At 39.6% G+C, this 25993-nt stretch overlaps 1 protein-coding gene across 4 annotated transcripts in view; it reads right to left on the reverse strand.

Annotated features, from left to right (window-relative positions):
- The window catches only part of mtcl2 (microtubule crosslinking factor 2), a 161599-nt gene that overhangs the window by 7565 nt on the left and 128041 nt on the right, over positions 1-25993 (reverse strand). For all 4 annotated transcript variants that reach the window (XM_074680908.1, XM_074680909.1, XM_074680907.1 and 1 more), the window contains 8 exons: positions 14899-15054; positions 14493-14609; positions 7563-7627; positions 7270-7417; positions 4946-5551; positions 4583-4850; positions 4226-4441; positions 1662-2101 (listed from right to left, as the gene is read on the reverse strand). In XM_074680908.1, the coding sequence (XP_074537009.1) occupies positions 1662-2101; positions 4226-4441; positions 4583-4850; positions 4946-5551; positions 7270-7417; positions 7563-7627; positions 14493-14609; positions 14899-15054 (2016 nt within the window). The remainder of the gene's footprint in view (positions 1-1661; positions 2102-4225; positions 4442-4582; positions 4851-4945; positions 5552-7269; positions 7418-7562; positions 7628-14492; positions 14610-14898; positions 15055-25993) is intronic.

Below are 25993 nucleotides of genomic sequence, written 5' to 3' on the forward strand. Positions count from 1 at the left end.
TGGTACCAAAACGCATCTTTGTGTAGGGATGGGCACCCAATTGAGTACTTTTATAGGTTCTGACCAAATTCTATTAAAAGCACCGGGTACCGATTCACGGAAAAACTAAAGGTAAAATGTTAAGGTACCCAAATGCATCCTTGTGACTGTGAGGGAGAGAAAGACTAGGAGATTTTCCATACTGGACAAGAACACAGCAATGCAAGGATTTATATTGAAGAATAAATATGTTAAATTAAAAAAAAAGTTTTATTGATAAAAAAAATGATATTTTTTTACCTTCAGTAAAAAAAATGATATTTTTTTACCACATAAACATAAAAAAGTACCAAAAATAGGTACCGTTGAGTACCAGTACTGATTGCCAGGAACTGGGCATTGGTACTGGGCATCGGTACCGTATCTTTTCAAATGTGAAAGGTACCCATCCCTATCCTTATGACTGTGAGGGAGTGAAAGAGTGATTTTCCATACTGGACATGAACACAGCATTGCAAGTCTACATATTGAGAAATAAATATTTTTAATATTGAGAAACTTTGACATTTCATTATTACAGAAATTAATACTTATCACCACAAAAAGACACACAAAAGTACCAAAAATTGGTACCATTGAGTACCAATACTGATTGCCAGGTACTGGGCACTGGTACTGTATTTCAAATGTGAAAGGTACCCATCCCTAGTTGACTGGACAAAAGAACTGTCACTTCCTGTGAAACAGCAGTAATAAATAACACATAACCCTGCTCAGTTTAAACTTTCTTTTTGTTTGGAAAAAGTCATGAAACGTTCCATGGTTGACTGTAGAGGTGCGGACCTTCCTCGTGTTATCGATTTTCTTCTTTGTTGGATAAATTAGTGGGGTATACCGTGTCGCACTGCTATGTCGTTATGCTATTAAGCAGCTGACGTGGTATCCGACGTACACGCTGCCTACCAATAAGGGCATGGCTGGCTGTTGGAACGCAAACAGGATCAGATCCAACCTGTACCAAACTGTACTGATCCACCAGACTGCTTGGTGGAAATGGCTTGATGGTTCCTGTGTCAGGGGTCCCTATATGTTCATTTGGTCTTGTTAAAGTAGGAATGTGTGGTGTTTTAGAAAAAAAAACCCAATTAGTTTTGTTTGAATAAACACACATTCATTCTAACCATTCAAAACCTTTCTTTTTTTACACCAGCTGTGATCTATGATCGGGTGAACAAAGTTTGTTTTGAACACTTCTTCCTTTTACAGTGTGCAGATTATACTGCCCCAATATCTAAACTACTGCTCGTTTGTGCTTTCTCCAATCATTTCCATTTTTCTCTAGCAAATACGAGCAAGCATATCAGCAAACGTTAGCTGACTATGAAACAACAAATGTGTCTGCAAAGATCTCTGTTGGGGCTGAATTATCTTTAAAGGTCAGGCAGTGCAGGCTTTTTAAATGAATGTGCCCTTCATCCAGTGTCAATGCATCACTGACAAAACATATCAGATAACTTAAGAATGTATAAACTGATTTTGTTGATGTGTAAGGAAGCCAGCAGCATCTTGATTGAATGGAAACAGTTAAAGAGAGGAAATGCAAAGCTTTGGAAAACCAAAATGCAAATCATGCTTTAAATAAAAAATTCTTTCGGAATATTCAGCCTCATAAAAATGTTCACCTCGATCCCTGACGGTGCAGCTCCCCCGTTGGTTGCGTGTTCTTTCCCTCCTCCCATGATACTGACCATCTCCTCTCCGGCTGTCTGTCTCATAAACCTTTTATTGACAATCCTGGTGACGTTGTCGTTGCCTCCGCCCATTCCAGCTAGTGCTCCCAGTCCTCCAGCGCTGGCTGACACACACTCTGGTTTGGGCTCATCCACGCTAGCTAAACCACCCAAGACTCCAGGACCTCCGAGGCTGCCCAGGGCTTCTCTTTGTTGTGCTCTCTCTGAGGACAGCGTGCCTCCTGCCTGGCCACGGCTGCTGCAGACCCTGAAGAACTCTTGGACCAGGCCGCCATAGCGCTGAGAGGTGGGTTCTGGTCCGCTGGCAGCCACCACGGAGGGTTTCCCTGCTGCAGGAGGCTGCCGGGCTGGACTGGCAACCTGGCTGGCCCCTTAAAAATTTGAGATAATGATTCTTACTCATGATTCTTACACATTGTAGCTAAAAAACTGACTCTGTGTTGACAGGATTAATTAAAGACACCTTGGATAAACCAAACTTCAGAAATGATGAACTTAATTAAATTTGTTTAAAAATGTGTTTTTAATTCTAAGAAAATCAGGGCAATAATGATTTGAGGCTGCTTTCATTTTTGGCTGCATTAATGATATCTGGATGATGGAAGCAGCTGGACGACAGCTCTGGTAATGGGAATGCCTTTCTTACTAATGATGCTTGTTGTTTGTTTGTTGTTGAGTTATTTTGAGTTTATTTCATTTGACTAAATTTCATTTCTTTTTCTTCTTGTATTTTTATTATTCATTCTATTTGGGGAGGTGTCCTGGGTAAGCCCACCTTGGGTTTTTTTCACCTCTCCAGCACTTTCTTGCATTTTCTTTCTATGTCAATGTAACTGTTTCTTATTTATGGTGCAAATAAAATAAAATAAATAAACAAAAATAACTGATACCAATCCTGTATGTGGTATCAGTGTATCAGTGCCCCTCAGAGCAGGATCAGTGTCAGTGGGATGAGGCTGAACATGGTGCCAATCCAGGCAAACAACTCTATGCCTTTTTTTTTTTATTAACAGCACTGTTTGCTACTTGATTTGAAATGTTGCGTCTGATGCACTTACTTTGTTTTTGTTGCATTATCAGTCTACAGGGTATAAAAGTTTATAATTAAAAAGTAATTTCTGTACACTCTGAAGCTTTGTTTTGATGGTAAACATTTAAATGTTTTATAGTCTAAATACATCTTAACTTCAGTTAATCCATATACTCATCTTTTGCCTTTTACCCAAAACATTACCAATCTTATCCCACAGTAGGGCATGCAGGTTATTATTTAACACTGGTATCGGATCTGTATCAGTATTGGTTGATAACCAAAGCCTAGGTGTCGGGACCTGAAAAGTTGGATCGGTGCATCCCTATTTGTTACAGTTCTCAGTAACAAACTTAAACAACTTCCTGTGAGTCTCTCAGATTAAATCTTTTGGCCACTTTGAGGACCACAATTAGGATGGGTAGCAAATAAGGGGTACTTTAAAGGGTACCAACAGGATTCTGTCAAAAGTTACGAGTACCGATTCATGTAGAATCAAAAGGTACCATGTTCAGGTACCTAAACGCATCCTTGTGACAGTGAGGTACAGGAAGAGTAGGCAATTTTCCATGCTGGATATGAATGCAGCATTGCAAGGTCTTGTATTGAAGAATAAATATGTTAAATTAAAGAAACTTGAGATTACATAATTATTAGGTTTTATTAAATGGCCTGGCTGGTTTGATTAACCACAAAAAAGTACCAAAAGTTGAGTACCGATACCGATTGCCAGATACCGGGTATCTGTACCGTATCATTTCAAATGTAAAAGGTAGCCATCCCTGACCCTCAAAGCTTTTCTTTCACAGTTCACATTTTTCAGACACTTTTTATGGACGCTCCATGTTTAGATATTACACTTTTTAACACTTTATTTTTTGTCTGTCTGACAGTTATTAAACGCAGCGGTCCCCAACCTTTTTTGCGCCACGGACCGGTTTAATGTCAGAAAATATTTCCACGGGCCGGCTATCCTTCTGTCTCCCTCACTGGCTCTTTCACCCTGCCTAAAGAAACTTTCCAAAGATGTTTGTTTTTTGTCCATTTTGCTTGCTTGGGGGGTTTGGCGTCAAAAATGAGTCATAGACAGGTATGACAGAGAGACTCTGGTCATTTTTCTACATGAAACATCATTCAGAATCAGAAAATAAATCAAACCGAAATAGACTGACAGATGATTCATCTGATTGACAGATCACTGAAGCCACCATGAGATCTCTGGCTTTAACAAAGGTTGGGGCTCTCTGCTGAGATGGCTTATAAAAGTTCAGTTGGTGCAATCCAAGTGTGAAGAATGTTGAATGTCAGAAAATAAAAAATCAACCTAATATTTCCAACAAAGGTCTTTTCCCTTTGGACAATCTGACATTTTCCAAAAAAAGAGAATTGCAAACGTTCCTATCATAACATGTCAAAATATCCTTAACTGAAAAAAGAAATAAAAATCTTCTCCTGGTTCTCTTACCTCCATCACTCCTCCAGAGTGACTCCGTGCTCCCGTTGTGCTCCACCACACTGAAGAGGCTTGAGAGGCCGTCAGCGAGGCCGCTCAGGACTGGGCTGTCTCTGGTGGTGGTGGAGCGAGCCCAGGCTGAGCCTCCTCCTCCTCCAATAGACCTCTGCTGGAGGCTCCACAGGCTGCGGTCCCTGGAGGACGACCCATCCAGTCTGGATGTTGAGCCTGCAGCACAAAGGTTGGACATCTCAGTCTCGTTGACAGAAAGAGTTTCTATTTTAGATCTTTGCAGCTCATCAGAGGAGAGGAGACGTATCTTAGTGAAAAAACTGCCTCAAAGAAAAATAAAAATCCAGATATGCTCACCAGAGGACACCCGGCGCTGTAGTTTAGGTGATCCATACTTGGGTGAGCAGCAGGGTCTCTCGATGCGGCTGTGAACTTTATCCAGAGATGTTGAAATCTGTCGAGTTCGGGCTGAGGCTAGTGGAGAGGTGGTTGTAGAGGAGGGGCGGGGAGACCAGGCCTTGGAATGTAGGCCTGCCCCCCTGCTGCTTGAGAGGTTGTCGGTTTGAAGCCCGATGCTCACGTACTGAGCAGCAGTCTGTGTTGCTCTGGTTGACATACCAATCACCTGAGGGAAGAAACAGAAAGGATGGAGAGTTTTTGGAGTGTGAATGCTTAGAGGACTACTTATTCTGGACGTTGTTTACTGAAATAGAAAACTACCTGACTGCCGTGTTCCTTGGGGGATTTCCTCTCCAGGGAGGAGGAGCGTATGGCCTGGCGGACACAGTTGGTCATCTCCTTCATGTCATCACTTAGATTAGCTGAAATCTCCCCCATATCAAGACTGTGGTAAGCTGATGGGGACGTGATCCCATCCACCAAACTATTAGCAGAGCCACCGATTCCATTACTGACGGCGCTGGGGATTGAACCAGCGATGCAGCCGCTCCTGCTCTCCAGCAGCTCCCTGTGCTGCTTGGACAGCGAGCTCAGCCACTGCTCATATGAGGACGAAAAGGCTGATGGAGGCTGTGGTTGCTGAATCTGCAGAGCCTCCACCCCGGCCATGCCGGCATCAGAGCCACTGAGCCCCAGGACAGTGCTGCTGTTCTGCGCCAGCGGCTGGGGCTCTTTGGTCTCCTGGCTCCTCTTCTGGTGCTCCATGCGTCGCACAGAAGGAGGGCTGTAGTAGATTCGGATCCCGGTGCGGTCGGGAGCAGTGTAGCTTCTCTGAACCGTCTCCAGATCCAGCTCTGATCCCACTAAGCTGCTACAGGAGCCGCTGGGGCCGTCCCATGTTTTACAGGTGTCCCCGACCTCTGGAGTCTGAGGGGGCATGAGAGAAGAGTGGGGAGAAGGGTTAAACCAGGTACAAGTGTCCATTTGATTCACCGTGCTGTCTTCACATCCAAAAGGGAGTTTGACTTTCTGATTTTTACACAGCTCCTAAAAAGTTACCTGATTTTCTATCCAGCTTTGATTTTACTTTCCTAACTGAAAATATGAAAGGAGGTACATGGTTTGGCCCTGTATATATATATAAACTGTTTTATTTAGATTGTATTTGGATGTAGCAATCATTTTTAGTGATTAACAGATGAACTATACTCTCAGTGGTAAAACCTCTCTAATTTTGTTCTACTTCACTTTATCAGAGTCATCAGGCTATTTATCATCCCAAATAGCAAAAATGATTATCTCAACATTGTGATATTTTCAGATTGAAGACTGGAATCAACACTATTGTCAAACATTTAAAAAAATATATTGAAAATGTTCACTTTGATAAACATGGAAATACCACTTCATTTCCAATCAGTTCTGATAATCAATCATCAGACAATCAAACAGTGTTATTATTAGTTATTTAACTTAACCAATGGTGATTATAAATGATATATACTGAAAACAGCCACAGACAGCTGGTCCATGCCATGTGGAGCACAGACAGCCAGACCCTGCTGTCCATTGATATGTTACACTCAAGGGGCAACATCCAATTTGTAAAAATGAAGCCTATGTGGATGTGCTAAAAGTCGCTGTGCGTTGAGAATCCGCTTGAGGCTGGCTGCAGAAAGACTGGAAGTCACATACACACCCAGACATAGAAACAGACTTTTACGACATTAAAAAACACATTTACTGCCTGGTACAAAAAAACGGCTTTGGTCTAAAAAGCTGATTTCACTATTGGCACACACTGTACGGTGAGTGATTTTTTTTCTATCTCTTTTGAAGTTATTAGTACCATTTGATTTTTCAATCAGAGGCACAGCTCAGGTCACGTGACCGCTGGGCGCCCTGTAACTGCTCGATGAAAAACTCACAGCCAGTGTCAAAGTGAATGTGGCTGCATCCGCAGATTGGCTTCATTTCATGATTTCAGGAACAGACGAGTGACGTCGCCGATGCTACGTCCATGTTTATACAGTCTATGGTTACACTGTGGGGGGCACAGGCTGTCTGTGCTCCATATGGCACGGACCATATACCTGATCATTTCTATAGTGTGTTGGCCAACTTAAAAATAGAGAAAAAGATAAATGAATTTTTTCTTTTTTTGTTGCCTAACTTCAAAGTACCACTGCTGAGGAAGTAAGTTATTTGGAGCACAAACAGCCTATGCTCTTCTTTCAACTGCAACCAAAAATAACCAACCTGACCAAAATCCAACATTGAGTTACTATCTTTTGTAATCAGGAGTATGTTGTGCTATGGTCTGATTAAGCTTTAGAGCTGCAGCTGCATCAGTTTCAAAGAGATGTTCATCCTAACAAGGTATTTCTATTTTTCAGGCAGACCTACATCTTTTAAATTTTGCTGGGGAGAACCATCATTTACTTTTTACTAGTATAACATGTACTCATTTTAACACATTTCAACAAATCTCTCAACTTTTCCCTTAACTGTGACACCAAAATTATTCAAATAGACCTTGTAGTTGCACAATATACATGTTTTATTATGGGTATGCAATTTTCAAGCAGAGACCTGAAAAGTCAACTCAGGGTTCAAAGGGTTAAAATGTGAGTGATTGTATTCACCTCATTGGTCAGGTACATCCAGTTCTTCCTTGTGAGGTCACCCAACTCTGGGCCAATGAAAAGTGGCAAAGCTGCAAACTGGAGCTTCTCCTCTTGATTGGCTGGTCCATTGAGCTCTGGACCGTCCAGCTCCGATGTGGATTTGGCTCTGTGGATGATAAGAAAAGAGGAGAAAAAAGTCAAAATTTAACAGTTGCTTGAGTAAAAGTAACAGTTTTACACATTAATACTCTTTAATTCTTGATTCTAAAAACATTTTAAAACTGGTGCTGCTGAAAGCTTTCAGTAGGTACCTCTGTGATGCTGCTCCATTGGTGATGACTGTGTCTGCAGATGGCTCTCCTCCTAATGACTTGTTCTGTAAGGACAAAGAAGATCACCGTGTTAGTGATCATAAAATCAATGCTCTGTCTCTTTCATTATGAGAGCTTCTGTAGTCTTCTTCATTTCTTTACACTCTGCCACACATCTGCAGTAAACCCTAATCTGTCAATGCCACCCACTTCCTCTAGAGCTGCATCTGCAGAGGAAGCAGCGGGTATCTATCTGTGGCAAACTCACACACACACACACCCACAGATGATGATGCTGAGTCAGTGTGTTTCTTGAGCTCACTCTCTGCAGCCAATTCCCCTCAGAGAAAAGAAACCAGCAGAGAGAAAGAGGAAAGAGGGGCGAAAGACATCTGCAGATTATGTGCTTGGTTGTGCAGATAAACTGATGGCCTTTCACCTGAAACTCACCGGACTGCAGACGAGGCGGAGTGGGTGTGTGTTATACACTGACAGGAAGAAAAATACACACCTGCTGTGAGCTGTTCTGTGCACCTTTTGCGGCGGTTAAAGGGACAGCGTTTTGATGTGAGCTAAAAGTTTCAGAGTTTGTGAAGTAGTTTTCATGTGAGTAAAGAAAACCTGCACAGATTAGGAATGTTCCACTTTCAATCTCAACTATCAGATCAGAGCAGATCTAAGCATTTTGTGTCTGATTAGGAATCAGCAATTCGAGCCAATCATCTTGCTCCAATCATTAACACCAGCTGCTGTAAAGTGAGCACAATCTGCGGCAGAATACAACCCCACAAGTAACTCAGGGTTACATAAATAGATGAAAATATTTTTGCAAAGCTAAAATCTCAACGTGAAGCAAAATACGACACATTTGCTGCAAAGAAGAAGCAACAAACTTTGGACTTTTTCTCATCACTGTGATCAGCCAGCACATCTCTGTGCAGGAGAATGCAGGTTTTTATCTTTTTTTTTTTTTTTAAGAGCTTTTGCACAGTGCGTCCCAAAATCACTTTACAGACATGATGTGACTGCTGTTAGCTCTGATGTTTGTCTCATACAGTTGAGCCTCACTGTACATTCGATTGATTCCTCCTCTTTCAAATCAAAGTATTTCGTTCTGCGTGCACACCACCTTTTTTAGCTCCATGCAGCAGATCATGTTAAGTTATTTTTGAGACTGAATATTAAGCCGTTTCATCTGAAAACGCTAAAACGCAGTGAAAAAAAAATCTGCGTTTACACGGAAACGCGGAGGGACTAAAAATGCTGTAGTAAGCATGCCAGGCCTGTAGTCGGCGCTACAAATGTCTTGTCCAGAAGCAGCTTTTGGGAGATCTCCACTGAAGTAGAGTTGAGCTGATTATCTGGTGTTTTGGTGAATACTAAGTTCAAAAGTGGAGCAACAGATGTACATTTGGTATAAAGACAGTCAGCAGATACAGCAGATTGAGCAGCACAAGCACAACACAGTTGTCTGTGACAATTGTAACAATGGTACTGTTGTACTGTTGTATGAGCTCGCGGAGTGTGACGTCAACCTTTCCATTAAAAACGCTGGCTCACTGTTTACACGGCAATGGTGTTGCCAGAATTTCAGACAAATTTCACTCTGGAGGCTGTTTTTTAAAAGTTTGCATTTTAGGTCAGTCGAAACGCTGTTCTTGAGGTGAATGCAAGGCTGAACGCAACAAAACTTTTGCGTTTTACCCTAAAACCGTTGTTGTGTAAACGGCCCCAAGAATTAGATCTCATAGGCCACTTATGCAGCAAAGTTGGACTAAGTTAAAGAGAATACGCTGGAGACATCTTTTTGTTAAACAAAACACATCCAAATATCAGAACAAAACTCAGTATTGGCAAATGCTAAATAAAATAAACAAAAAAGTCAGATTGAGGATCAGAAAGCCGATCAGACATCCCTAACACAGTAACATATCAGTGATGTGGTTAGGGATGGGTACCTAATTAGGTACTTTTATAGCTACCAACTGAATTTTGTCAAAAGTACCAGGTACAGATTCATGTAAAATCAAAAGGTACCGTGTTTAGGTACCTAAATGCATCTTTGTGACTGTGAGGGAGCGGAAGAGTAGGTGATTTTCCATGCCGGACATGAACACAGCATTGTAAGGTTATATATTGAAGAATAAATATGTTAAATTGAAAAAATGTCATACTTAATTATTAGATGAATTGATATTTATTTATCACAAAAACACAAAAAAAGCACAGAAAATTGGTACCGTTACTTGTACCCATTGCCAGGTACCGTACATTGGTACTTTATTCTTTCAAATGTGAAAGGTACCTATCCCCAGATGTGGTGGTACCATAGACTGTAAAAAAATAAAGAATTAAAAAAAAGTTAACGCCATCTCATTCCACTGCAAGTGAAGTCTCTACAAAACCTGCTCCCCCTGGTGACTGGCTCAGACTTAGACAGACTTTATCGTTATTTTGCATGCAGCAGGTGTATACAGGATGAAGTTTCGTTTGCATCAGCCATTGTTTTTTAGTATACAGATATGGTGCAAAAAGAGGTGGAAAAGTAACAAGGTGTTATGGTACAATAAAGAGCAGGGGATGATGAAGTTCAGCAGGAGGTAGGTGCAATCAAAAAACATGGCAGTAGTGTAGTTTTGGTGGCAGATGAAAGAAAAAATGCAGCAGCAGCAGCAGTGTACAATATCAATGAAAAATGAACAATGTAAATAAATGTTGACCTGTAATAGAAGGAAAGTGCAACAGCAGTGGAATGTACAATAATAAATACATAAAGAAATATGCAGCAGTAGTGTATTGATCGTGACCAGAATAAAAATAACAGTAAAGCGTGTGTCACAGCAGCGGATGTTTACAGAATGAAGGGAATGAGTACTCAGTGGTAGACCAGTAGCAGTGAGTTTTATCTGTAAAGTCAGGCTGTACAATAGGTCAAAAAATCCATCATCCCAGTCATTCCAGATGGGCTGTGGTCAAACTTTAAAAAATGGATACACCTGGTAGAAATGTTTCTCACATCTGATTGTTGTGGTGATTTGAAGATATTATTGTGCTTTGTTGTGTTCAAGTCCTCTTTTTTCTGAAAAGTTTCTTTTTCATTGGTTAAAAGAGGTTAAAAATGGGGTTTTACTTCTCGTTTAACAATGACTGACAGCTGATGTTCCTGTGTAGATACATGGGAATGGTAAGAGGTGTCAAGAAGGAGAGCCAGGCTGTCCACTTTATAGAAAGTCTATGGGTGGTACCATTGGATAGGTTAAATCAAAATGATCCAGAAAATAAATAAAAAGGCTACATTAACTGAAAAGTTCAAGTGTCCTTTTTTAGACCCCAGATACAAATAAAAACCTAATAAAATTGACTAAGTCTTAGTTTGATAGAAAACAATAATTGTCTCAGTTTAAAGCTCAACCTTTTACGTGATAAACAAACAACAACAAAAAACTACCTCAAAAGCTAAAATATACAACCAAATTGTCTTTAATTCCTGAGTTTATCATCTCCACGTCACCATCATGTCTCTACTGCAAGAATGTTAAATTCTAAAATAAAACAGCAAATCACTGGTAAAGCTCTAACTAGGTTTCACAAAAGAGAAACTCTGGTGACCTTAACACTAACTGGCCTGAAGGGGGCACCATAATTACATTTCAGATGTCCCTGAGAGGCTCAACAGTATCATAACAACAAGGCAAAGAGTAGATTAGATTTTTTGGTGTCAGAGCATGACTCAGAGAGACCCAGACAGAGTGAATTAAAGTATGACAGGCTGCAGCCTCCTGCCAAGTTTCCAACACAGGACACGGTCACTTTTACAGGAAGAACTCAGATAGGATCACACTTCACTGACAAATAGCAGGAAGGAAGAGGAGGGAGATGGACAAGACCAGGGAAGATTATAATTATTCCAAAAGGAGGAGAGTAAGAAAGGTAGGTCAAATATTTCCCCAGACTGAAAACAGAGAAGCCACAAGAAGTAATGACCGCTTTCAAAAAAAAAAAAATGATGCAATCTCACTTCGGCGCTTCCTGACATGTGGCAGCAGCCTGGTCATGACTGCTCTGGTGTGTAATCAGCCGATTAAACTGACCGTGTCTTCCTGGAGAGCACAACGTAACATTAAACTGTAGCTGTACCACTGTGACCACAGAGGGTTCTCCTTATACACAAAGTTTATCATTATTATAGACTGTTAGGTTTCTGTGAGCATCAGCAAAGTCTACTGACTGAAAACACAACAATCTTTGGCTTACGATTAATAACACAACAGAATGGCTGAAAACCCAAACCTGCCACAACTTTTTTTCTTTAAAAAAGATTTTACAATCACATTATTCAATCCTCTGCCTCTGTGTTTCAAAGCTGTCTTTACAATTCACTTAGTTTGCCCTGTTGGCCTTCTGCATGTGTTTGTAAGTACACTGAGAATACTTTATGGACCATAAAACGAAACCTGAGGGTTGACGATATTTAAAGAGCTGTCTGGACAAAATATGAAACAGAGTAGGGCTGGACAATTAATTGGATTTTAACCGTGATTTTAATTTTGCCATCTGACAATCATAAAAACAATATTATCGAAGAAAAACAATTAATATGCCACACAGTGTAGATGTATGCAAGTTCCTGTGCTTCATAGCTCTTCTGTGTTCCATGTGCAGCCACAGCGAGTGTGTGTGTGAGAGTTATGTGTATCAATAATACTGTATGTGCAACTTGCTGGTCTTTTAAAGTTGTGTTTAAATCAGTACTGAAGTTTTAGAATAAATGAATAATTGTGTATATTAATTGTGATTTCAATATCACTTAAAATAATCGGGATTCTTATTTTTACCATAATTGCCCAGCCCTGAAACAGAGAGTAACAAAAGCAGAAAATCTTCCTCACTTTAAAGTAAAAATAAAAAGTATGCATGCAATGAAAGGATTTGAAGAATAAGTGAAGAATTTATTTTGTGTGACAAAGTTTGGACTCTGATAATATAAGATTTGGGACAAACCATGTCAGTCACAGTGAATTTTTACTGTGATACCACAGACAGAGTAATATAAAACATGGACGGGACAAACATCCATCCTGTGTGAAGCCGGAACTTTCAGAGCAGAGTGGATCATCCGGCCTACCTTTTCTATTTTCACAGGTGGGACATGAGTCAACAACTTAAAAATTGAAAAAAACAAAACAAAACACTTCAAACAAAACTTTCGAAACCGTGGTTTTGGTGGGATGTATGAACCTGGGGGATCTGTTCATTTTTGGTGAGTAACGTGCGTCGGCCAGATTGCTTCTGCATATGCTGTTGTGACAACACTGCAGTGTAACAGTGTCCCATCAAAGCTACAGTGTGTGTGGGCTGAGATTTATGCTGGTTGAAAATTAATTCTAATTATTATATCTTAGCAGTATTATATAAAGCATGATCTGAAATTGAACGTAAAGGTAGGGTATGCAGGAATTTTTGTTACTTGTTAGTAAACCCAACATTCAAACTGGGCTCCTCCTCCTTGGCTCAGTGCCAGCAGCAGCGCACACCAACAGCCTCCAACCGTGACTACATGAACACATTCACTGGCAGCAACCACCTGTAGCATCGTGTTTCTATGCAGGAGATTTGAGAGCTGTGCATCTGACTTGGCATGTAAGCACAAGCTAATCAAAGTTTATCTGTTTGGCATTTTGTTTCACTTTGGTTGTTTTTCTTGCTCTGTGCTGCTTCCATGTCTGCGATCAAAGCTGCTACTTCCCCTCGCTAATGACACGCAAAGTCACTTGCACACTAGGCGTGCTGTGATTGGCTGAGGTTACCACACTTACTCTCCTACCAGAAATTTCTTGATACAACCAAAATATCAACATACAGGCAGAGGAGAGGGTCACAGACATTGACACACATGTACAGAGGCCCAGAAGTGACAATTAAGAAGAATTATTCTTGCAAAAGTCAATTTTTTAGCAAAATCCTGCAGACTCTACCTTTATGTTTTGAAACTGAATTTATTTGCTTTAGAATTGTATTTAACCTCTCTAGCTCTAACTATCTGAGTAGTTAACTGTCTTGGCCAATTGTGACCCAGTTATTAGTCAGTCCCAAAGTGTTTGAGAGGAAAGTGAGATGACACTTTGGACATCCTACAAAACATGATGATTAATTACTTTCTATGGTCGTAATATAACACTGGATGGTGAACTTAAACTTAAGAGGGATGTGCGTACCTCTTAGTTAAAAGCAAACCTGATTAAACTGTAATGAGCTCAATTCCTTTTCTTCACAGGTGTAGTCTACGCACAGTTTAAGCCACTCTGAACTGAAATTGAGATGTAAAACTGAATCTGAATTTTGTGAACTGAAATTTACTTTTGTATTTTTCAATTTGAGGAATTTATGGAGTTGAATTTCCAGGTAGGTTCAATACATTTTCAAAGCAAATAAATTCAGTTTTCAAACATTAAATTCAATTTCAGATGTTGCTTTTCAAATTCAATGATAATTCAAATTCAGTTTCTAGTGGCACAAATCTCAGCCCATTATTTAAGCTGTACATCTCATAATGGGAGGATAATGAAAGCACATTATTTCTCTCATATTAACAGTTAAAGTGTAATAAGAAAGGGGAAAAGATACAGTTTAAAAAGTACTATTCATGAAATGTATGTTATTTTTTTCCTTGCATGTCATGGACTGTTTGATGCAGCCTGACTGCTTTCACAACAGCGCCTCAGCCCTAAGGTTTTCACTTTTTTTTTCACAGAAGGAGCTTCATTAGATTGATGTACCAGCAAAAACAAGCCTCATCCTATGAGCAAACATGATTTTGATGTCCTCTTTCTTTCAGATATTTATCCACATCTTGTCAGATTCCATCACCCAGTCTCATCTCATCTCTGTCCCCACATGCACACAAACTCTGAGTCACGCAGCTCATCATACCTTCCCCTGCTGTGCCGTGGCCTCTCTCAGCCTCTGCTCCCACTGAGCTCTCTCCTGACTGAACCTCTCCAGCAGCTCCAGCTTCTCTCTGCTCCAGTTCCTCTCCCCGATCTGAAGCTGATTGGTTCACAAGTCGGCCACATCGGAAAGATAGAAAGATGAGGACGTCAGAGGGCGATGTCAGATGGATGTAGAGCAAACACCACAACAATATGAAACACCATATGATGCTGAGTCAAACAGCTCAAGTGCACATAAATAAGGTAACTTTCTCATCAGGTAGATAAAGCCACCTAATTGGAAATAAAGATGAAATCATTTTCAGCATCACTTTGAGAACCTTAAGGCTTTATTTACAACAACACAATCAGTTATGGTCCAATAATCCACACAAATACACATTTACCTGTTTAGTTAGGTCCATCACTGCTGCATAGGAATCAGCCAGTAGATGCTGATGTTCCTCACGCTCCCTCTTCAGTGCCACCTTCAGGTCTGGAGGTTCCAGTGCATCAGAGGCAGAGAGAGCTGCTGCTGCTGCTTTCCCTGTCTTGGTTTCAAGCTGGAGACAGAAAGACACAGATGGCAGGGTCAGTATCTTGATAACGTCAGTTTTCTCAACCTGAGTTTGTTTTTGAAAGGGCATGTGTATTTGAGCAGAGAGCTGGAAAAACAAACCAGCATCTCTCTCTAAAAAGCATCAGGTCTCATGGACCCAGGTGTCTCTGAGTGCAGATGACTTTGATTCTGCAGTAGCTCATCAAACTGTGAGTCACTCTTGACATGCCTTGAGTATTCAAACAGAGTAAGCAGACACAGACTGTGATCCACATCACACCAACTTGTAATTTCAAATCCTAAGTATCAACAGTGAGGCCGGAGGAAGCTGACATTATGGGTGTTTTTGTCTGACCAGACCTGTTATTGTATAGGTAATAGGTGGCATATACTGGCTGGCTGAAAAACACTGTTTGGGAAATTTTAAGAGCATGTTTAACCTGAACCTGTCTCAAGACTGACGGTGCCTGGATGTAGGGATGGGTACCGAATTAGGTACTTTTTTAGGTACCGACTGAATTATGTCAAAAGTACTGGGTATCGATTCTTGTAGAGTCAAAATGTACCATGTTTAGGTACCTAAATGCATCCTTGTGACTGTGAGGGAGTGGAAGAGTAGGTGATTTTCCATGCTGGACATGAACACAGCATTTCAAGGTTCTATATTGAAGAATAAATATGTTAAATTGAAAAAAAAAATATATTTTATTGTTAAACAAATAAATATTTTTTTTACCACATAACAACAAAAAAGTACCGAAAATTGGTACCGTTGAGTACCGGTACCGATTGCTAGGTACCGGGCATTGGTACCGTATCGTTCCAAATGTGTAAGGTACCCATCTCTACCTGGATGGAGACAAAAAAGCTAGCTAAGACAATAGTAAGGTTTGAAGGGGATGAAGATTTTATTCTTCCAGAAAAAAGAAATTGAAAAAGGTAAATTTCAAGATAAGCATGAAGGCATAAGCATAAGTATAAAGCGGTTCCTGTGCAGCGAGAACACAAAAACCCCAGCAACTGGCACAACTGACTTATAACTGTGGCTCACATTTAGGTCATACTCAATGGGCTATTCCATGTTACAACACATCTGAAAATTTGATTCAGGAAGAAAGTGGTAAAAAACACTTTTTTCCCCATTTTTTTTCTTGTTTTCAACCAAGTGGGAAATAAAAACAATATTGCTTTGAGATCTGAGATAAACATATAAGGCTTTTAGGATTTAAGGACTTTATCTAGCCCAGGAAATAGGATAGTTTTCTCAAAATCAAACTTTTTGAGTTGGTGATAAACATAATTGTACAAAATCTCTTTTTTGGATACATAACTCACTGGACAGGGGGTCAAATAAAAATACATTAACGTTAAAATAATAGTACCAAAAAGTATGCTAACTGTAAATATCACCTCTTTCAGTAGATTTTTTGCCAGTTTTATGTTGTTCTTGATATTTACACATTTTTTCTTTACTAAATTATTTTTTTCAATATTTACCTATTATAATGTTTTTCACTTCATACTTTCTTGTTTGTTACAGTTACTCTGTAAATTCCCCACTGTGGGACAAATGAGCTGTCAATTGACCACAATAGGTTTCAAATCCAGGACAAAGTGGACTAAATTATGTATTCACTTTTTTCAAAGTCAAGCTAAAGTACAGAACTTGAGGAAATGCATCAGGTCATGTTAAATTACCCTGTACCAGATTTACACTGTCTCATGCCTTGATTCTGGGAAAGAGACAGTGGACCCAGGGAAGGCCAGTCTAGCTCTGAGGAAGATGAGTTACAAGGACATGGAGGGCCCCATTGACTGGGTTTGCCTTGGGCCCTCAAACCACTAAATACGCCCCTGGCCAGATAAACCCCATAATGCAAACCAGCCACACACGTTGTTGATGCTCCATGAAGATAAGAAAACTCCCCGCCTTCCGGGTATGATTTCTGACCAATGAGAGAAAAAATCAATCCCACGTGAGACCGCAAGAGACTTTTGGCTTGTGAACACAAACGAACCAAGTGACAATCACAACAATTGTCTCATTTTTGCCCCTGAATCAGAACAAAGCAAATGAGCCACAGATGTGAATACACCTTTAGACCCAAGACTGTCAATGTGCGCGTTAAATGACAGGTTATTATCAACGTTGATACCCAAATACTTGTATGAGGTCACAATTTTGATTTCTGCCCCTTGAGCCGTGGTGATTTTGGGAAAGATGGCAGGTAACGTTTTGTCGCCAGAAAAGACCATCAATTTAGATTAACCCGCATTTATCACCATTTTCAAGTCAGTTACTGAAAACTGTTGAAAAGGTTAATAAGGCCCCAATTTACTATCCTACTCACTAGAAATGAAACTAGTTTTAGCCCTGACCGTGACCGTGGTTCAGTCTGTACTGACTTTAAGAGCTTTAACTAAGGCAAGTTTTAAGAAGTGACATGAATAAATCATGTTTAAATACTTGGCTCAGACTTCGCATTTACTATCTGTTTACTATCATTTCATCCTCTTCTACTCCCCCCTCCATCCATCCTCTTCACCCTTTGTTTTTCTCTCATCCACACTCTTCCTCGCCCTCTATTTTGAGCTCCTTCATGCTCTTTTCACGCTCTCCATAAATTCAGCGTGCTATCACACAGCCTGTAAGTGGGATTGCTTAAAATTTAATGAGGAGCTCTGCTTTCCCTCTTCCTGTCTTTTAGCACCATAGCTCACACAGCAGAGACGAGCAGGTCCATCAATCTGACACAGAGACACGCACTCACACAGACACACCCACCCACCCACCACCACAGACCCATCAATCCTCTCCCTGCCTCTTTTGATCCTGCTCTGTGGCAGAGGCGTCTGTGTACGGTGCTAATGGAACAGCCAATCGTAGCACATCACACGCACCTCGAGCCCAGCTCCTGTCTCCTATGGCAACAGTGTGTTGTTAATGAGGAGCGCGGCATAACGAGGCCCGTGTCTTAACAAGGTTTACTGCTGATGCATTCAGAGGGGGGCCATTTTCCTACATGAGCTGCGTTTATTGGTTGACAAGAGGCGTCTGCTTCTTGACTGGATACTCACCATTTAGCAAGTTCAATTACTTCTATTTATTCAGCCAAGACCTGGAAGATAAAGGCTTGGATTATTAATTAACTTTGATGACCAAGCGAGGACCAGGGGGCTCGTTTAAGAGAATCTATCAGAAAAAAAAAAAAAACATGATGCCACAAAAGCACAAACATTAAATGCACAGGAGAATTCAGGGGATGAGTGGGAGGTTAGGAGGAATAGCGAAATTAATTTATCACCTCATCCTGTGCTCAGATTGTGTTATCAGGCAGACAATGTAATGTTCTGCACACACCATCCAAAGAAAGAAAGGATGAATTATTAATGAAAACACTTTAATTTGTATATTGTTGTAGAAAACAATTTTGAAATCATAATTAGAGCAATTACAGTGTAACAGCCTGAAGCTCATTTCTGCTACTAGATATTTCTATGATCACTCGTTTCACCACCCCTCAGCTTTTTAGAGCAGCAGAAACCTCGACATTCCCCAGAGATGAAGTATGTGCCAGGAATATAAATAACACCATAACCTAGATATTACATAATGTATGGAGATGATACACAGTGGATGGTAAATATAGTCATGTAACCAGCAGACGCTCTGGTGTGTATGTGAATGTTCCTCTTCTCTGCCAGAGGCACTTGATCCTGTACTTCCAAACATTGTTAAGACTTCATGTTTGGTCCAAAGGAGCAGAGTCTGAAAGTAACTACAGGCAAGGAGCGGAGACAGAGGGGAACAACATGAGTGAGTTCCAAAGACAGCCTCAGCCTCAAAATAACTGCAGTCTCCGTGTGAGCTGATGCTGACTACTCAGCCTATATCACCTCCAGCTGCACTTTTGGCGCCTTAGCTGTGAAAGCACTCACCAAAAAAAAAAAAAAAAAAAAAAAAAAAAAGTGGGCATAGCTGTGAAAGAGCCAGCAGAGAAATAAACAAAGATGCACTAAAGAACAGTCACTTTGATGAATTCTGGAGAATCTGCAAAGGTTTAAATTCATGCTGCAGGAGCCAGTGGATAGCAGGTTATAGTTTCTGAGAAGTGCACATAAAAAGAAATATAATTAACCAGAGCCAGGGACCGTGCTTCACTCCTTCAACGGGTGAGATGTTTGGCTGCTTGTTTTTATACCCAAGACCTTCCAGCAGCAACTCTGAGAGGAATGTGGACTTTAGAGTCTGAAAGTTGTTTGTTGACATGAAACTTATAAGAATTTAATCAATCTAATCTTTAAGAATTATTGATGATTCAAAATGTCAACTCTCAGCAGCCACACGACACTGCAAAAACTGAAATCCAAGCGTGCGTTCATGTGTTATTTTTAGTAAAAAAAATATATCTTATTAAACTCAATATGAACTATAAAATGTCTGCAGAAAGGGTTTTTAAAAGAACTCTGAGTCACTTTTGGGCCAAACCTCCAAATTTTGGTCAACAGCAGCCTCACTCCTGGTGATATGCCCAAAGCTTTGAACATGCAGCACTGCAACCCTTAATAAAAAAGCCCAATCCTGACTCCTGCTTCTGCCCGCTGAGGCTTTTATCCAAAGTGAAGTTCTTTATATCTTTTACTGATTTAGAAAAGGTTACACATGCTTTTATTTCATTCTTTTATTTCATTTGTGTCTCTTGTGCTCCCCGTGCTTTGGTTCCTCTTGAGTTTTTGAGTGTTTTTGGTTTTGTTTCTTTTGTTAGTTTTTTGAGTTTTTGAATTTTGAGTTTGGTTAAAATAAAGGTTTTTTAGTTTCCATCTGCGGCTGAGTCCTCCTCTCTTTAGTTCTTGTGGTTATCCTGACAGGCTGCCCCTAAACTGTTTATGCATGTTAGGTTGGCCTCCTCACTTCATGTTCTTTGGACAGGTCTTAAAACACACTTTTAGAGGCCCAGATGGCTTAGTGGTAGCCTATCCTAGCTAGGTCTAGCTCCATGAGGTTCACCCAGGTTCAAATATGTCCTGTGGCCTCTGTCCTGCATGTCACTCTCCCCACACTCAGCCTGTTTCCTGCTCTATCAAACTGTCCTCTCCTCTGAGTTTAACCCCCCCCCCCCCCCCCCCCCCCAAAAAAAAAAAAAAAAAATTCCAATCAAAAAAATTTAAATTATATATCTATATCTATATATCTATATATCTATATATCTATCCATCTATCTATCTATCTATCTATCTATCTATCTATCTATCTATCTATCTATATATATATATATATATATATATATATATATATATATATATATATATATATATACATATATATATATATATATATAATATATATATATATATATATATATATATATATATATATATATATATATATATATATATATATATATATATATATATATATATATATATATATATATATATATATACATATATATATATATATATATATATATATAAATATATATATATATATATATATATATATATTAACTTCAGAAAACACACTTTCGTTTTGTAACTTTTAAAACTTGTCAGTGCTGCATTTCTACATTTTGGCACATTTCATTTTGGCTTTAACGTGTCATGTCTTGCTGTTGTGTTTTCTGACTGAAAAGCACTTCTGGTCAGGTGTGCTGTTGTATTTAAACATGATCTATCATAAAATTGGATTTATATGGACCACAAAAAAAGTCTCTAAATAGGATAAGAAAAGCTTACAAGAAATCCAAATAATACATTCTTCTTACCACAATGGCAGATTGTTTCTACTCTTTAAAAAATCAATTCAGGGTCATTTTTCTCTTTCAACCCTTTCAGGCTCAAATGAAGTTTTAGTAACAGAAAAAAAAGACATTTGGAGAAAAATATCATATGGGATAGTTATATACAATTCTGACTTTTTTTGAGAGAGACCTTCACATGCAATGCATTCTGGGATGCTTCATCATTGCAATAAAACTACCCCTAGGGAAGAACCCGGAGGAGGTTAAATCTACTAATTGGTGTGTAATTAATGGAGGTTGGTAGTGAAACTTACATGAAATTGATGCTTTTAATTTTTTTTTCGGTGAAACCGAAGGAGGCAGCGATGTTAAAAGTGACACAGCTCTGCCAATTGTTAGGATAGTGGGAAACTGTTTGTTGCTAATGCACGACTAAGTTCTGCAGTGGTACTTCTGAGAAAAGAGGCTCTCAAAATTTGGCTTAGGAGTTATTAGGTAACTAGAAATTAGCTGTTGCAAGTCTGCAATGTCTGCCTTGAGAGGGTAAATGTCTTAAATTAGACAATTTTGAACTTTTCGGGTGAACGTGGCTCATGTTAAGTCAAATAAAACAATTTTTAACGAAACAAGACATTGTTTATGTTGACAAAGTTGTGTAGATTTCTGTTTTTGCAGAGTAACATCTGGAAGGGTTTCCAGGTGTTAGATAAATTAAAAAAAAATCAAAAAACAAAAAAAAAACATAAGGCCTCATTCAGAAAACCAGTTAACATATCCTTTTGAGACATAGAAATATTTATTTTCCTCCAGCCCCTTCAACACCCCCATGTTCCTGATTGAGATGGATTCAACAGGTGTGATGAGTGATCAATTACAGCTTCCAGCTGCTCAATCGGTGTCATCACAGACAAAGCAGGTGTTTGTAACCAGTCCCACAGTCAGGATGGATGACTGCACAGGAAAAATAAAAAGGAGGCATGTGTTATACCGCCTGCTTTTAAAGATCTGGATATCATTTCCCCTTCACTGACGCTGTTTGTTTACCAGGCTGAATAGATAAGATAATTTCCTGTCAAGCAATGTGTCGGCAGAGGACAGAGTTTGAAATTGAGTTGACTTGTTGGACAAAGAAACAGCTGGATGAGCTGCTGCGCGCTGCCAGGACTCGTTGGCCCAGATATGATTCGGTTGGCTGGTGGATGTCTCGCACACACTACCTCACTGACACACCGCTGGGGCAGATTCATGGCATACTTCACAGAGTGTTTTGTTGGCAGGGGAAAAAGGTTTCAGCTGTGGAATCTAGGCCAGGGTAACTCACCCTGCAAACACTTTTACAGACAGCTAACTGATAGCAAGATAATGTTAAAAACAATGTTTGTTTCAATACAAAGCTTTTTAGATTTCACAACACAACAGGAAACTCATTTTGAGAGACTGCTCATTGAGAATAAATCACAGGCTTGTGATTTTATCTTACTTTGAAGGTTCCTCCATGTATGAGTTATCTCGTCAAAAAAACCTGCAGCTTTGTTTCATTCAGGGAGAAGCAGAATTTGTTATCTCTTCAAAACACGGCTCTCATCTCCTATTGGCTACCAATGAAGCTGCCAAACCAATCAGAAGACAAATGATCGCAGACCACAGCATGAGGGCAGAGCCTCTCTGATGAAGACATTGAGTAATGACAGCGCTGAGAGCGTGGGATTGTTCGGCTCTTTCACAATAAGGACATTTATGGCTTCACAAAGGGGTAATTTAATTTTAGAATTATGTGTTGAAACCTTCAGATCAGCGCAGTCAGAACACTGGAAGAATCCAGGAGGATTGTGGTTAAAATCTGTTTTTACTGCGACAGTTATGGAGCATCATAAACTGTACCAATGTCACCAAGGATTCCTAATAATGAAATAATAAGTATTGATTTTATTTTGTGTGTTTCTTCAACCATTCTTCTTGTCCAAGGCTGTAATTTCATTTTCTAACTGTACTATGTGAAAACTGATTTGTTTGTTCATGTTGCTGCACTAAATCAATTATTTATTGTCTCTAAATAAATCATAAATGGATAATTATCTCAATGTATTCTGGTTTATTGCTGTAGTTGGATATCTCTCCTATATATCCATAAAATCTTGAATAGTGTTCTGTTTAGGACTACTGTGGCTTTAACCCACTCTTTAAAGAGGGGGTATGCTGCTTTTTTATGGCTTAATACTGCCCCTCTGGTATCCCCATAGTAGTTTTACATGATGACAGCTAAGAAAAAAAAAATCTGTTTTTTTTTTCCACAATGGTTTTAGTAAACCCCTATTTCAGCCTCTGACTGAAACTTTTCACTTGAGCTGCTGTTTCTTTAAGGCTTTTGAGGTTTTGAGGATTTTAATGGAAAGATTTAGGGATTTCTACAACATATGTATATGTAGCAGTTTGAAAATTTCCACAAGCTTACTCCAAAAAATCCAGCAGTGTTACTCAATATCTATATTTAAAACATGGAAAACCACAATACCTCCTCTTTAAATGTACTGTGTGGGTCCATCCGTCCAAAACATTCCCTTAGGAGTTTTTGAGTGCGGGTTTTTGGGTGAATGATCTATCAACAATTAGGGATGTCCCAATCCTGATCCTTATAATTGGATCGGGCGATTTTGGCATTTTTAAAGTATCGGTGATCCGGAATGCTAGCTGATCCTGTCAACCAATCATCACATTAGCCGTCATAAAGCCAACGCATCAGTAAAACCGAGACAGAATTTAGCAAGCAAACCGGTCATTTTCTGCAAATGTTGCAGAATGCAATGCAAATTCTCTCTGAGAAGACATGAAATTGATAGCCATGTTGATGAAATTCTCCTGTCTTTTGCGTCATGTTAAGACATATTTCAAGCTTCATATGTGATACATTCAGGTACCCTCAGACACTTGAGAATCTGACGATTACCCCAGAGTTTTCATTTTTTTGAGTGGACAAATGGCTTGTAAATGCCAGTCATTTAAAAAATAAGTGGTATTTTGATCCTACTGACGGGCTTCAAAACTAGCTGGACTAAGTTAAATGGACTTAATAAGCTTGAACTATTGTTTTTTACTATTCTGTATTGTTAACACACAAAACAAAAAACTGCACTACTTCACTTTCTTACTTCTTCAGCAAAGTTTATGTCCAAACCTTAAAATCAGATCAGCACTCGGTATTGGCCGATACTCAATATTAAGTAATCCGGATCGGGATGAAGGGCAAAAAATGCTGATCAGGATATCTCTATTAATGATATATCATTAATAGAGATGAAAAAGTTGCTCATCTTTCAATCAGTGGCTGCATTTACACGCAGTCAATCACCCTTACATATTCAGAATGTTATAATATTAGCTACAACCTGGTTGTGCACAGCCACGTAAACACCAATAACCCTCATGGTTTTTAAAAACCTAAAAAACAATCATATGCTACTCCTTTTCTAACTCAATATTTTGGTCATCAGATATCCCCATCCAACAGAACATTAATTTGTGTTCTGACCATGTTCTGTTGCAAGGAATCTTGGTCTTTTGAGTACAGGAAGTCTGCTGTGCTGCTGCTGTTGTTGTTGCTATGGATACAGGAAGACAAATCTGAAATGACGGGCACTGCATCATGATGTTCCATGATGTGCGTGCATCGAGATGTCGCTGTTTTGATCAGGATACCATGTAAACAGGAATAACCCTGTTTGCTCATGCATGAAAAAAGGGTTAATCCGAATGTTTCAGAAACTGGAATATTGACCTTAACCCAAATACTGACTTCATGTGAACTCAGCCAACATGTAGAGGGTTTGGTCCTGGGTCCCACTGTTTAATGTATGGACCACCAGTCTAAGTTTCTTTCATTGACCACTTTCTTTTTTGCTGTGTGAACTTGTATCTTTCTCTGTTGGTATTAAACCCTGGGTGTTCCTTCACTCCCTGCCAGATTATCACTAGAGTGTTCTTCGATTTTCCAGCATTCTAGTTTTCTGATTCCTCGTGTACGACCTGTTTCCAGTTCGTGTTACTGCTTCTGCCTGCGGACTTTGTACCTCTGCTTGACTTTTTGGATTACCCATGTACTGAACCCTTTCCTGGTTAAAGACTGTTTGAATCTCTCTGACTCCTGCGTCCTCCTGTGTGAGCCTCTGACATCTATTTGCCACATGCTTGAACCAGACCCTTAACCCCAAAGTGCTTGTGATGCCATGGATGAGATGATGGGCTCTCTAAACAACAGCCTCTGCCATGAGTGTGTGAATGTGGTGTGAATGGGTGAATATCAGGTATATTGGTTGGAAGACTAGAGAAAACTATTGAAACACAGCAAGTTTACACACATGGAGACACTATTATTCAAATGTTTTGACTGATATTTGAAAAAGTATGACTGCTTCTCACATTTCAAGCTGACTGGTCACTCAAAATTGGGGATGCCAGCTTCATCATGTGCTCATTCCCTCCTCTACCACCAACCCCTATCCTCTTTCTCTTAATAAAAACATTAAAATCCCCAAAACAAAGACATCAAAGTCAGTTGAAGGTATGATCCTGCCTTAAAAGACAGCAAACAGTTCAAGAACAAATTTAGAAAAGTTAAAAAAAAAACAGTTATCACAGATATTTAAAATTTAACAAGAGAGGAACACATAATAAGAAAGGTGCCTGCAGCAAACTCAGGGACCAGATGTTGGTACACATTTAAAGCCTTTTCTAATTGCCAACCTTTAACAGGCCTGTCCTTGTTTCTCTTCCTTTCTTTTTATCGCTCTCTCTGTCTCAATTACAGGACGGCAACACACAGGCTGTGCTTTGTCTCAAAGGCTCTTAATTAACGCTCAGACAATTACTGCGTCTGCTGCTGTTATGAGACAGACACAAAACAGAGGAGGAGGAGAGGAGATAAAAATTAAAACCAACACTCTCAGTCTCAAGAAAGTTGACAGATGGACAGAAGGACAAGCAGATAGGGGTATAAGACTTGTTAGAATAACAGACTACCTGCAGATCATCCATCTTTCAGCTGCTGCCTGTTGAAAGGAATTTAAAAAGCCTGAAAGTTTGCAAGCTAAAGATTCAATCCGTTTGTTTTGCTTTTACTTGTCAGATCTAGTGGTCATAACTTCTCCGTAGTGGATAGACAGCCTGCTCTTTCGCTGATTTACTGCGAAGGCCATGCTGTCCAATCTT

The sequence above is a fragment of the Halichoeres trimaculatus genome, unplaced genomic scaffold (genome assembly GCF_033239565.1).
Source record: "Halichoeres trimaculatus isolate MK-OKI-2021-1 unplaced genomic scaffold, fHalTri1.1 fHalTri1_scaffold_11, whole genome shotgun sequence".
Lineage (NCBI taxonomy): Eukaryota > Metazoa > Chordata > Actinopteri > Labriformes > Labridae > Halichoeres > Halichoeres trimaculatus.